The sequence below is a fragment of the Miniopterus natalensis genome, chromosome 10, assembly GCF_054644295.1.
Source record: "Miniopterus natalensis isolate mMinNat1 chromosome 10, mMinNat1.hap1, whole genome shotgun sequence".
NCBI classification, from domain to species: domain Eukaryota; kingdom Metazoa; phylum Chordata; class Mammalia; order Chiroptera; family Miniopteridae; genus Miniopterus; species Miniopterus natalensis.
This window is the reverse complement of record NC_142090.1, coordinates 6,770,739-6,785,191: the sequence shown is the minus strand read 5'-3', so window position 1 is coordinate 6,785,191 and position 14,453 is coordinate 6,770,739. Positions and strand designations below refer to the sequence as shown.

Here is a 14,453-nt window from a genome sequence, read left to right as displayed (position 1 = left end):
GTGCCTTCTGTGGGCCCATACTCTTCTTCTCTTCCAGAGGGGAGGAAAGGACAGATCCCTTCCCCTTCGCCTCTCATCCAGATGAGGGACATTCAGGCGGAGAGTTTTCAAGCCTGAGCCCGGTGGCCCAGGTCTTCCTGCTTTATGCCACTGGCTCGGAAATGTAATTTTGACAATTTTTTGCTACTTAAAAAACCTAATGTATATTTGCCACCTTCTAACTTATAACCCCAAATTTCTGACTTTAAAAGGGTGAAAATTGAGTGTTTCATTATCATAGAGAATCCAGATGTAAGAAAGTCAGTTTAAAAACTGTTTCTACCTGTTCAGTTCCATTCAGTATGGATTTTCAGAGTAAGGAGAGGAAGCAGGTTTCCAACACAGAAGTAAACAAACTCCAGGGTCAGGAATTGGTTCTTACAAGAAGGGTGTTTTACAGCTAATCTTTTAACTCAAATGTCTAAGCATTTTAATAAAACCTTTCCTACTTAAGGGGAAGAAAATAATTTCATTTTCCTCTTGAACCTGAGCCACATGACTGGGTTGTACTGTGGTCCCAGACCCCGAAGGAAACGATTTGGGAAACCACACCAATTAATATTAGATGGCTGTTTGATTTCAATGACCTTATCGGGCCCTCTGCCACCTTACGTATCTGGAATTTATTGACTTATAACTTGGGTTTTGTCTTCAGAGACTCATGGGCAGGAAGAACCAGACATGGGTGAGTGAGTTCATTCTCCTGGGCCTGTCAAGCTGCTGGGAGACTCAGGTCTCCCTCTTCTTCCTTTTCCTGGCCATGTACCTGGTGACCATGCTGGGGAACTTTGTCATCCTCTTCCTTATCAGACTGGACAGCAGCCTAAACACGCCCATGTACTTTTTCCTCGGTGTCTTGTCATTTGTGGACATCTGTTACACCAACAGCACTGTCCCTCAAATGCTCGTTCATTTCCTCACAGCCCGGAAAACCATCCCATTCCGCAGCTGTGTGCTCCAGCTCTGTGTGTCCCTGGCATTGGGTGGCTCCGAGTTCCTCCTGCTGGGAGCCATGGCCTATGACCGCTACGTGGCGGTGTGCCACCCGCTGCACTACACAGCCATCATGCATGGAGGGCTGTGCCTGCGGCTGGCTGCCAGCTGCTTGGGGGCTGGTTTCATGAACTCACTGATGGAAACGGCCATCACCTTTCAGCTACCTTTGTGCCGTAATGTTATTAATCACTTTGCTTGCGAGACGTTGGCTGTGCTGAGGCTGACCTGTGTGGACATCTCCTTCAACATGGCCATGGTGGCCGTCTCAGGATTTCTGGTGATCATGCTTCCCTGTTCCCTGGTCCTCTTCTCCTATGGTCATATAGTTGCTGCCATTCTGCGTATTCGCTCTGCCCAGGGGCGTAGCAAAGCCTTTGGGACCTGCGCCTCCCACCTCACTGTGGTGTCCATGTGCTTTGGGGCTACCATCTTCACCTACCTGGGGCCACGGCCGGCCTCCTCAGTGCAACAGGAGAAGATGGTTGCTTTATTCTATGCTGTGGTGGCACCTATGTTGAACCCCTTGATCTACAGCCTGAGAAATAAGGAAGTTATGGCCGCTCTCCAGAAAGTTTTAGAGAAGCTCAGAGATAACAGATAAAGACTGTAAGAACTTCTTATCTAGCATCAAAACAAAAAGGAGATCACATTTACACTGAAGAAGACTATTATGGTAGTATCCTTGCTTTAGAATGAATATTCCTCCACCTGATGAATGAATTTCCTTACCTAGGACAATACCAGATACTTTATGTCAGTGATCCATGAGAGAACCTCGTCTTAGATCATCTTGTCTCAGGTATCCAGTGGCATTTAGACTGCATCTGACCATTTTTGGTTTTACTGGTATATCAAAGTCTAAAGGAATCATCTGTGACTTCTTCAGGCAGACCTGGTTGGTGGAATGAAGAGATAGATGAATTCCACAGATTAGGTCTTCTTCTACCTTGTGGAATGGAATGGAGAATGTCCGCTCCTCTTCCACTTGACAATACTCCAGTTATTTGTAGAACAACCTTATTTCCTCCAGGTTAATAAAAATAATTTCTCCAACTCTTTCTCAAATGATGGCAATTTTTAACTCTCAACATCACTTGTGTCCTAATCTAGAATGTGATACCATATCCTAAAGTGAAGAATACATGGTTACAATATTTGTTCAGACCAGCATATCACATTTCAGTTGCTTTTCAAAAAGCAAATTTATTTTTAATATGCAGAATACCTGTGGCTTTACTATAGTCTTTTTTATTGTGGTAAAATATATATAACATAAATGTTGCCACTTTAGCCATTTTTTAAATGGCACAATTCAGTGGCGTTAATTGCATTTAAAAATGTTTGCGAGCATCACCATATCTATTTCCAAAATTATTCATCACCATAGTCTTTTATTTAACTAATTTTCTAAGACCTGTTTTCTATAAACTGGTTATGAAGTCTTCACACCCATTGCACTCTTTTTTTAACTTAAATGTAGCTCTGCTAATTGTTGTTATTGACTTTCACCTACCACACCAACCTGCCAAAATTATTTTGAATTTTGATTATCCAATTCCATTACTTTGCTTTCTCTTTCTGTTCCGTAGATATAATAAGCAGAAAAAGGTATAAAAAGGAATACTAAATAGTACATGTCAGTTATTTATCACTGTGAACCTACCTGCAGGTAGCAAAAATAGGTCCAGATGCCATTTAATTGGAATCATATAGTATGTAGCCTTTTCAGATTGGCTTCTTTGCCTTAGTAATAATATACATTTAAGTTTCCTCCATGTCTTTTCATGGGTCAATAGTTCATTTCTTTTTGGAACTGAATAATATTTCATTATCTGTATGTACCACAGTTTATCCATTCACCTACTGAAAGACACCTTGTTTGTTTTCAAATTTTGGTAATTATGAATAAAGCTGCTAGGTTTTGTGGACATATTTTCAACTCCTTTGGGTAAATACCAAGACACACAATTGCTAGATCATATGGTAAATGTATGTTTAGTTTTGTAAAAACCCACCAAACTGTCTTCTTAAGTGGCTGTACCGATTTGCATTAGCAGCAGTGAGCGAGAGTTTCTATTGCTCCACATTTCACCAGCAATTGGTGCTGCCAGTGTTCTGGATTTTGGCCATTCTAACAGGTGTGTAGTAGTATTTCATTTTTGTTTTCATTTGTATTTCCCTGACGACATATTACTCGGAGCATCTTTTCATATGCTTATTTGTCATCTGTAGGTCTTTGATGAAGTGTTTGTTAAGGTATTGGGCCATTTTTTAATCAGGTTCTTTGTCTTCTATTTGTTAAGTTTTAAGATTTCTTTGTATATTTTGGGTAACAGTTATTTATCAGATATGTCTTCTGCAAAAACTTTATTCTGCAACTTGTCTTTTCATTCTCTTGACATCATTCACTTTTAAATGGTGACAGAAGTACATACTTACATATGCAAGAACTCAGTGAAATTATTGCCCATTCACCCTTTAAAAGACTAAAAACAATTACAACAAAAACGTGAAAACAACTTCAGCCAATAAAAAAAAAGGTTCAGAGTAAAGGACTTGGGGCATGAAAATTAAGCTGTGTTGGGACAGGCAATAAGCCAAAACCTTCTAAGTATAAAATTAAGCTTTGAAAGCTATAAATTTTTATGTGTTGAAAGTGGAGAAATAAAAGCCAGAGTAATAAGTACAAAATAAAGCTACCGCCCCTATGGGATATGAGGACTTGGATAGAACCCAGTCGAGAAAGAGGTTTTAATTAGATGTGATTAGTCACTTTCTCTTCAGAGATTATCCCAGGCAGCATTGGCATGCCTCACAACCCTTCATCTGGACTTTTCTCTCCATTTGGCCTGTGCATCCGACCCACGTGCTAACCTCCTATGACACCACGAACGTTCTTAATTGTCTCCTCAAACTCGTGCTCCGTGTGCAGCAAAAGGCTCTCTGCCCTGCGTGTCTCCCTTGAGTGCGTCCTCCCCTCTTGCCCTCCTTAGCCCTGGCTGTTCACGGAGAACTCCGATTCCCCTTAGCGCTCTCGAATGCGGAGCCTTCGCCTCCCCTGTTTCCTCTGCTGGTGTTTAGAAAGGTGGAGACAGTGTCTTTCCTGATCCTGCCCCTTCCAGACCGTGGCTCTTTACTTTTCTCTAAATAACTCCAGCTCCTTTGAAGCATATGCTGTCAAGCTACTGCCCCATCAGCCTCCCCCTTTCATCATTTACCACCCACCCTCTTGATTTTACCCTGGTAAGGCCAATTCTGCCACCACGTATGGGAATTTCTGCATCTTTGCACATCCATTCATATCGTGGCTTCTCAGGTAGTTAGTTGACTTATCTCCTTCCAATGCTTTTGACCTCTAACCCACTCTTGGTTATTTATTTCTGTGTTTATACTCTAGACCTTTCTATTGCCAATAATTGTACTACCTCTAACATATGCATATCTAGTTCCCCGCTCTGACCACTCCGTCCGATTCCTGTCTTTCCAGTTTACACCATGTAACATAACTCCAACAATTTTTGTCCCCACCTTGACCTCTATTACATGAACCCATTTTTCTCGTCTATTACTACCTGCAACACTGTCTTGTTACCCCCCCTTTCCCAGTGTTGTAGAGTCCATGCAAACTTGTATGATCATTCTTTCCATGTCCTCTGTGGTCATCCCAAGGATATTGCATTTGCAGTTAACTCTCCTCTCCTTCATCCAGAGTAGATTTGCCATCAAGCTAATAAACTAAAGCTTTAGGTTCCCTTGCTTGTCCAAATGGTGACTAGATAATAAACTGTGGTAACATCCTACTCAGCAGTAAACACATACACCTCCCCCCATGATCGAAAAACCTGGACATAACAGCAGATAGAAGACTGAGAAAAAGGAGGCCTACAACCAAGGGATCCTAGGACCTGAGGGACAACATGGCAGTGAGCTCCTGGGTTTCCTGATCTCCCATGTATCCTGGACAGGGGTATGAAAAATTCTCCAACCTAGAACTGCTAACAGGTATAGACAAAAACAGTTCCAAGAACCTAAATAGCTGAATTCCAGGATGAGTTAGTGTCAGTATGCCATGGACGACAGGCAGTTTGTATCTGCTGAACATCTCCAACCTATTTGAGATAATTTGTGTGAAATTTGGACGTCACCCTTCGTGTATACAGGATCACAGTCACAACAATTCATAGAGCCCTCTCACAGCAGATGGGCTTCCCTATCTTTGACGACATGTGCTCCCCTTTTCCATCCTTCTTCCCCCGCTGCCAGCACAGCAGGAGACCAGACATGGTTAGCACAACTGTGTTTGGTGGGCACTCTGTCATTTCCATTTCTATTAGTGACCACCACATTACAGTATATTTAAATCCATGTTGGAAAATTGTGGTTAATATCAAATTATATACTCCAGAGGATGTCAGAGTTTTTCCCAGGATTTTGAGATAAATTGAGGCCAGAGATATGAAAATTGCTTTATTTTTATTTGCTGCACTTTGGTTTTCATACTTCAGTCCTATAAGAAAAGCTATATTGAAGGCTGCTCCTTGCCATAAACAAATGTAGCAGATGGAGTTGTTTATAACTGCTACTATTTCCATTTACCATTTCATGAAAGCACAGTGAATCTGACAGCTTTCCTTCCTGGGAGCGCTGCTTCCAAGGTCAGCAGATGATAGCGTAGTGATGTTTGGTAAACTAGAGTATTGTCCCAGAACATGAAATATTGGTCAAGTGGCCCCCAAAGGCAGTTGACAAACTAAAGATGACTCCATCACATGATGAACTTATTTACACAAAATTGTGGCACAAGTGTTTATAGCAAAGACTTTAGTTTAAAAATGTACTGAAGTGTAGCAATATAAACTTCCTTTGGGTATTAATATCTACCTTGAAGCACTGATACGACCTTCCTGTTTCAAGTAAACTGAAGATTGCATAATAATCTACAATCTGAAAATAGATTTAAAAGTAATAATTTTTCTCATGTTTAAACAAAGAATAAATTAAAATGTTCTTTTCAAAGCATGTGGCCATAAGTAGATTCCTACCCCACCCTCTGTGGAACTAATATTATATAAAACAAATAAGACTGTCACACAGGTGAATAGAAAATTTTCATGGCTCCCACAAGAGGCCTGAACTGCCATCATCAGGATTCTTTTCTCCTGGGTCCTTGCGAAGATGTAGGGAAAATCTTGCTACCATATAAAGCTCTCAGACTCCAAAGATTTTCACAGCTCGAGGTGCCCAAGCCACTGCCACATCCCCAGGACGGTGATGGGTGCTCTGCCCCCAGGGTGCTCTGAGAGCCAGCTTGGTGCCGTGCTCCTCGAGCCTTGGGCTCCCCTCTCACCCAGGCCTGGCTGGCAGTGTGGGAGCAGTTGGGTAACCTGTGCCCATTCGCTCCCCCCAGGCTTAGAGACTGGGCTCCTCACATCTGCTCAGTACCTGACTGTTTTTTTCCTACTTCTTCGTGTTTTGGAATCAGTGAAGAATTTCTGTTCACATTCTAGCCTGCCAGAGGCTTCTGAGTCGAGGTAAGTGTCCCCTCCCAGGGCATCACTTTCTGACTTTGCAGGCAGCTCCGTGGCACAGCAGTGTTTAAACCCTAAATAGTCAACTCCATTGCCACATGTCTCTCACTACCCAACCTCGGTTTCCAGCAATCGGTTGATATTCTCATCTTTTGAACTTCTAGTGCAGCCAGGTATGTATGGAGCTGAGGGAACACCACCTCCCCACTACTCTGGGGGGCATCTCTTCGTGTTGGACCAGAAATAAGTGCCCAGGTCTTGATCCCACCTGGCAGATCTTCCCACACCTATGGCATCCTGTACTGTAGGCTGCTGTGTCTTCCTGCTGAACCATTTGTGACTGTGGCTACAGAAACTTTTGTTGTCCTGGCACGGACAAAGGTTATGTTTCCCTCGAACTTAAATTGCTCGAAACCTACACTGTGCAGAATCTGGACAAAATTAAGGGCCGGCGCATACACAGTGGGCATAAGAATGGAGAGAAGATATTTCATTCTGGATCAATGGCAAGAATCTGCAGTGGGGGTAAACAAATTTGAGTACACTGTAGTGGAGTAGAAGCTATTATCAGTGGATAGGTCCACAGAATTTATGGTAAATAATACAGACAATAAATCTAGTCAATTCTTCCTCTTAGTATGCAGTAGTTAGCACCTATGCTCTCCATTCAGCTTATGAGGACTAGGGGAGTTTTACTGTCCTAAACTTCCTGTAGGAGTGCAAAGTGACTTGTGTAATTTGTAAGCAGTATGTCTAAATACGTTTCTTTAACAAACTTTGTAACTGGTGATTTACCTCTGTGTGTGTTTTTATTTGCCATGAGGGTGTCCCCTGACTTAGTCTCTCAGTTTCTGGTTTGGTAATTGTGACCCATCCTGATCCGTCTCCCACATCAGAAGCCAGGGAGAAATATGGGGATGTTAAAATCTGCTGAAAAACACTCGCTCAGTGGTTACTCGTCTGCTAATAGGATGATTCTTAAATGCCTTGTTTTTCACACAGAAGTCTCCACCATGTAGCCATGACACTATTTGTAGTCTCTCTCTCCTTCCCCTCCTCTGTCCCTTTTCATTCACTCATTCATACTTTGCCCACTCACACAGCAATCAGGCCATAATGAGTTGCTTCCTGGAAATGCCAGGCTGTTTCACACCTCTATGCGTTTGTTCTCTCCTTCATGTGCTCACATGCCTTGTCCTCTCACTTACATTTCAAGACTCAGCCCAATGATGATCTTGTCGCTGACACATTTGCGAAGCATTTCTATATGTTCATTTCTGTTCTGTTTCTCTGATTGAATATGTATCTGTCATAAATATGTACATTAAATTTGGGTTTATCTATAATAGCATGTGCCTATAATGAAATTTCAGTAGGATTAGAAAAATTTCCTAAAATAGTCAAAAATTTTATGTGTGTAAGAGTTGGCAAATCCTAAATCTGGTATTTCTCATCTCTCCGTGACAGCCTAGTAGTTAAGGGCTCACTCCCCCAGTTAGACAGCTCTCACTTCGCTGGAATCCTGATTTCATCACCCTTACTTGGAAACGTTCATCTAAATCAGTGTCTTCTGTGAAATTAGAATAATAGTACCTCATTAGTAGCATTTTGTGGAACTAATAGGATATTGTGTGAAGAGTACTTAGCAAACTTCCCGGCACCTAGCACATAATCAGTACATCATTGTTAGAGAACTTTCTGGACTGATTGCTTAGGCTTCAGGTTAAAACTAATCACACCATAACCCTACCGAATTCTTGCCCCTTGCCACGTTCTCACCTGTGAGGAGCATGCCTGTAACATCCCTAGTTTTCCCTGTCTCGGTAAATGGCACCACACCCACGACTTAAGCATGTATGTAAATGAGACACCTCCTGATTTCTCCCTTCCTTGAACCCCATATTCAATCCATCAATTACTGTTAAAGACCCTTCTGAAACTTCTCTTCAATCCACCCATTTCCCTGAAACCACCTTCGTAGTCAAGGTTACTGTCACCTTCTCTGATTAGCATACGACCAGTCCCAGACCCCCACTCCGGCTTCTCTGGAGTCTGCTGGGACCACAGAGCTGTTTCCAGAGCACGAATCTTCCTGGGCCCCTCCCCTGCTGAGCGTTAGTCCTTCTCTTGCTTTTCATTGTGTTAGAACACTATTCTGATCCCTTATCTCGACCCATGGGGCCCTGTGCATCCTGGCCCTGTCCAGCTTCCCCTCCTGTCCCCCTCCAGCACAGCCAAGCACAGCACAGCAACAGTGCCCTGTCTCCTAGCCCAGCTCTTCCAAGGGCCAGGCCTTAATGTCACCTCCTCATTGGTCAGAGGGAACTTCTCTGATCACACTAGCAGCATTTTCTGGTTTTGAACCTTCATAGAAATGTCTCAAATTTTCTTACGTATTTCTGTCTTTGCTTATTGAAGAAAATCTCCACCCAGGGATGCTCACCCCCACCCGCAAGGACCGAAAGCTTCCTGGAGGGAGCCCACATTGCTTTTGCTCACTGCTCTGCTTAGCTCACTGCTTGTGCTTGCTCTCCTCCCTCTTAGCCTGAGCCTTTCGCTTTAATGCCCTATGGTGGAGTAAGAGCCCCTTTCATACTGACTGTTATATATGGTTCATATGAATTTTCATTCACATTATTTCATTTGGGTTTTGATCCATAATGATGTAAGCTGAATGAATATTAATATTTCTATTTACAGAAGAGGAAATTGGGTTTTGGAGAGGATCATATTTTAAGGTCACACGGGGTGGAGCAAAAGTAGGTTTACAGTAGTGAGTAGGTGAAAGAGTTTATTCTTGTATTATTTATTTATTATTATATTATTTTCCATATGAATAACTGTAAACATACCTTTGCCCCACCCTGTATAGCAAATCAAGGGCAGACACGTCCAGCTCTTTAATACTGAAAAGCATGGCTCTTATCTGCCCTTCTCACGCGCCTCACAGAGATGACAGCTGCAGTCCGTCTCCACGGGTGTAGAGGAAGAGGCAGTGATGGTGGGTGAGGGATGAATGAGTTGTAAGGAAGAACTTCCAGAACCCTGGTGGATGATGTGCAGGGAAAGTCAGGAATATTCTTTGTAATTCGCAATGGGACCATGCACGTGGAGGGCTGATACTGTTCAGTTTGGGGTGGTTGTAAAGGACAATGTAGGACATGAGACAGAACATGAGCTGTGGACTTAGACTTGAATGTGATTCCTGCCTGCTACCAGTGGGAACTTGGTAAGTTACGTTTTACCTGCCTTTCCATGACTCAGTGTCTCCGTCACTAAAATGGCTATAACAACATATATAAAGAGGCTATGTGAGAATTAAATTACATTGTACACATAATGTATCCAGTGTATGGTCTAGCTTATCTGTTTTTACTAAATCATATCTGTTACGGTTATTGCTAATCAGAGAAGGCAAAGGATGGAAGAGTCTAACTGGACCATGGCATCTGACCAAGTGATTTTCCCCCCAGGAGAGCTAATCCCTGTGTCTCCAATATGGAAGTGGAGAACCAGACACGCGTCACCAAGTTCATTCTGGTGGGCTTCCCTGGGAGCTGGGGCATGCGCACAGCCGTGTTCCTGATGTTCCTCTTGGCCTATATTTTGACAGTGGCTGAAAACATGGTCATCATCCTGTTGGTGCAGCAGAACCGGCCACTGCACAAGCCTATGTACTTCTTTCTGGCCAACCTGTCCTTCCTAGAGACCTGGTACATCTCTGTGACTGTACCCAAGTTGCTGTTTGGTTTTTGGTCTGTGAGCAACAGCATCTCCTTCACTCACTGTATGATACAACTTTACTTTTTCATTGCGCTCATGTGCACAGAATGTGTGCTCCTGGCTGCCATGGCCTATGACCGGTATGTGGCCATCTGCCGCCCATTGCACTACCCCACCATCATGACCCACGGGCTCTGCTTCCACCTGGCTCTTGCTTCCTGGGCCATTGGCTTTGGCATCTCCTTGGCTAAGATCTACTTCATCTCTTGCCTCAACTTCTGTGGCCCCAATGTCATCAATCACTTCTTCTGTGACATCTCTCCAGTCCTTAACCTGTCCTGCGCAGACATGTCCATAGCTGAGTTGGTGGACTTTGTCCTGGCGCTGGTCATCTTCCTCTTCCCCCTCTCTGTCACTGTCCTGTCCTATGGTTGCATTCTGGCCACCGTTCTACGCATGCCCACAGGAAAGCGGAAAGCCTTCTCTACTTGTGCCTCTCACCTCATGGTGGTCACCATCTTCTACTCGGCCACTATTTTCATGTATGCCCGGCCCCGAGCCATTCATGCCTTCAACTTGAACAAAGTTATTTCCATCTTCTATGCCATTGTCACCCCTTCTCTCAACCCTTTCATTTACTGCCTAAGGAACCGAGAGATCAAGGAGGCTCTGAAGAAACTAATCTATTGCCAGGCCATCTGATCCGACTAGTCTACTACAGATGGTTAGAAAGAAGACGTGACTTGGTTTGCTGCCTGCCCTTCCAGCCTCCATCCTTTAACACCTCAGCTGCCTAGGACTCATGTTCAGGCCATCCCCACATCCACATCAACCACAGGCTCCTGGCTGTGTCCTGAGGTCAGCATCTGTGCATGTGGCTTGTGCCCTAAGGAAACGGCCCTTGTATAGAGAATTCTCTTCGGCTGGGACCCAAAGTGAAGTTTCTAGACTGTGAGGAAATTCTAAGCTAAGTTTGGTGGGGGGAGATGGCAGCATATGAGTGAGCTGTTTTGGGAGCTAGCGCACATAAGGGCTTTGAGGGCAACAGAGTGGGGATGGCCTCCCGACCTCCCAGTTTCCCGATGGAGGCAGAGGTGGCAGCTTCCCCAGCAATCCCATTCCAGGTGTTGACTGGGAGTTGGTCTTGGTTGCAGAGTGTGTAGACTGCTCCTCTAGGCCTTCCTCCACTTTTTGTTAGCACCCGGGTCCATGTATTAAATACCTTCCTGCTCCCAATAGCGATAGTGCTTTTCATTATCTGTACGTGAAGTGTACCTTATACAATTGTATTCTGTCTTCTCACTTAACTTACATAGTTGCTTTGTATTGACTTTCACATTTCCCTTCCTGATGTCACAGCATGTTTGTTTGTATCCTTATGAGGACAAAACAGATGATAAATAAAATCATTAAGTACATAATTTGCTGCGTGAAGCGTGCCTTCATCAGCCTTTTCTTCTGAATTCATTCCTCTTCACTTTTCTTTCCCCGGCCTTCACTCTCTCACCACACATGTCATGTACAAGCAAGGAGGTGATCTGAGGATTTGACAGATTTTCATTCTACACCAAGTGACTCTCAATTCTCCGACTCATTTATCTGACACCCTACCTGCGTACACTAGTCCCTTCTGATCAAATGTGCCCACACACCCACAGAAGGGTGTGCAGATATGCCCACTCTCTCTTGGTTCACAGCTCTGCCAGTGGCCAAGGGGCTGTAGTTTAAGCTGTATTCCATGTAACATGCCAATGCCAGTGGGAATTTAAATCCACCATTAGAAGAGTTGGAAATAGGATAACTTTTGGCATTGGCAGTATTTTTCAGCTAAGAACAAATAACACTTTCAGGAATGTTTTCTCTTTCTTTTGAAGTAAGAGGCATTAGGTGAGCTTCAGTACATTTGACAAACTTCCAGAACAGAAGCTTAAGGAAGCAAATGCTATTCAGTCACAGACGGTGGGGAGCAGTGTCAAAAGCCCAGGTCTCCTGAATCTGAGCCCTGGGTCCTGCCTTAGCTCATGGATCTCCTCAGACAGAAAACCTGCTTCTTCATCAAGCTCAGCGTGGAAGCCAACTGTGCAAAGGACATGGTTGGAATCGTCAATTACTGCATCTGGAAAAGTATTAATAAAATAAACATGGACAAATGTGAAGTACAGTCCTCAGGAAAGAAAAGAAAGAAAGATGAAATGCAAGTGTACCTCACTTTAGAGAATAAATGTTAAAAAAGTGGTTATGAATATATTGTCATTTAAAAACCACACATATGAAGAAAAGGGATTATTTTCTGAGAGTGCATATGAATCCAAACACTATGGCAAAGTCATACAGGGCTGTGAAATCTGTGCATGAAAAGCAGGCAGAGAATTCGGCATAAAAACAACCACTGGCTGCCGACAATCAGTTTGAATCCCAGATATGATTTTATCATGTAGCCTGGGATAAACCACCCAACTTTTCAGCACGGAGTCCTCTTAGGCAGGATAGGAGAAACGGTGTGCTCTGCCTCTCTCACACAGTGGCCATAAGGGTCAACTGTCACGCTGGCTGATGCAGAATGCCTTGATGGTCAAAGGCCTGGGCCAGGGAAGGTGAGCAGGCTGAACCTCAGTTAGGGTTTGCATGGGAAACGTGCTGGGAAGGCTCCCAGGGCTGTCTGAAGCCATCCTACACTGACTGAGCTCCACAGATGTAACCTGGGAGACTCCAAATATAAGGGCTGCTTGTTCCTTGATTGTTTCTCCCAAGTGTCTGGGTGAGGGAGTGTGTGGAAGTAATATTTCTTCATAAACTATATTAAACTATGTTTCAAAGAGCAGAGTGAATCAATAATGTCCCCTTCTATGTGAGAGGAATACCTGAATTCACGGGCTAAGCAAAGTAGAGGGTACAGATCAGACCCTATGGGAACTGGCCCCCACAGGGGAGATTTACAGCAGTGAAATGGATACACACACACAGAGAAGACACCTGTCTGTAAGGGGAGGCACATAAAGAAGTTTTAAGCCAGCCTTCATGGGGTTAGGCAACCATGATATAGACTCTGGTAGTCAGTTTTAGCAGTTTATCCAGAGATTAAGCCTTAAGGGTTCAGTTTTCACCAACCAAACTCAAGGAATTCCATTAAATAAAATAAAAATATATTAATTACACATATTTTTTTTAGTATTAACCAATTAATTAAACTAATATTTATCGAGTATCTAGTATATATTAGGCACCATTTTAAGTGGTAGGGATACAATAATGACCAAACACAAAATCCTGTCACCCTCATAGGTAGGAACAGATGGCACAGAATATATTTGTACATACATAATACATGCATACATACCTAATACAGTGGGTTGAATGGTGGCTCCTAAAAAGCTGCGCCTACATCCTCAACTTGGAACTTGTGGTTGTGAACTTAGTTGAAAAGAGGGTCTTTGAAATGTGATTAAGTTAAGGATCTTGAAATGAGACCTTCTTGGACTATCGGTGGGCACTCAATCCAGTGACAAGTTCCTTATAAGAGAGAGAAGGGGGCACTGGAAGGTATAATTTTCCAGCCTGGTTAGAGAAGTTCAACCAAAGTTGAGATGGCTTACTGGGCTGTAAAAAGTTCACCAGGCTATTGCTGAATTCAGTCATCCTATTCTGGTACTCCTTTCCTGACTGACTACATAAATTTCTTCTCCTAAATGCTGTTGGAACAAGCTCTGGTTTTCCTGCCGTTTCTCTTACCAGCAGGTTAAATAAATATTGGCACATGTTTGTTATTTATTTGTCAGACTAGATGTGGGGAGGGGGCCAGGGCAGGGCAAGTGTTGGGTGAGCAGCATGGTGATGGCTGGGACTGGGTGGCACTTACACACAAGGCCTGGATGGTGGGAGGGAGCCGATCAGGACAAGCATGGTGTAGTGACTGAAAAGCACAGACTCAGGCTGTGTGCACTTGGGCGTGTTTAACCCTTTCTGTGCCTCAGTTTTCTAGGTTGTAAAATGTGGCTAATAAGTGTACCTATCTCAATGCATTGTATTGAAGAATAAATAACTACTTAGATTATTGCTCAGAATAGAGTGTTTGATAAAGTATATCTTCTTTTTATTTGAGGCAAACATTTTATAGGCAGAACAGATACTGAGCATAGAAGCTATGGTGAGAGCTAGGGTAGCATGTCC

At 43.4% G+C, this 14,453-nt stretch overlaps 2 protein-coding genes across 2 annotated transcripts; both read left to right on the top strand.

The window, feature by feature from the left end:
- Window positions 1–700: 700 nt before the first annotated feature.
- On the top strand, window positions 701–1,636 carry LOC107523795 (olfactory receptor 2F1-like). Its single transcript, XM_016195487.2, has one exon. It carries the CDS (start codon window positions 701–703, stop codon window positions 1,634–1,636), a length of 936 nt encoding a protein of 311 aa, XP_016050973.1.
- Window positions 1,637–10,061: 8,425 nt separating this feature from the next.
- On the top strand, window positions 10,062–10,988 carry OR6B1 (olfactory receptor family 6 subfamily B member 1). Its single transcript, XM_016195513.2, has one exon. It carries the CDS (start codon window positions 10,062–10,064, stop codon window positions 10,986–10,988), a length of 927 nt encoding a protein of 308 aa, XP_016050999.1.
- Window positions 10,989–14,453: the final 3,465 nt, after the last annotated feature.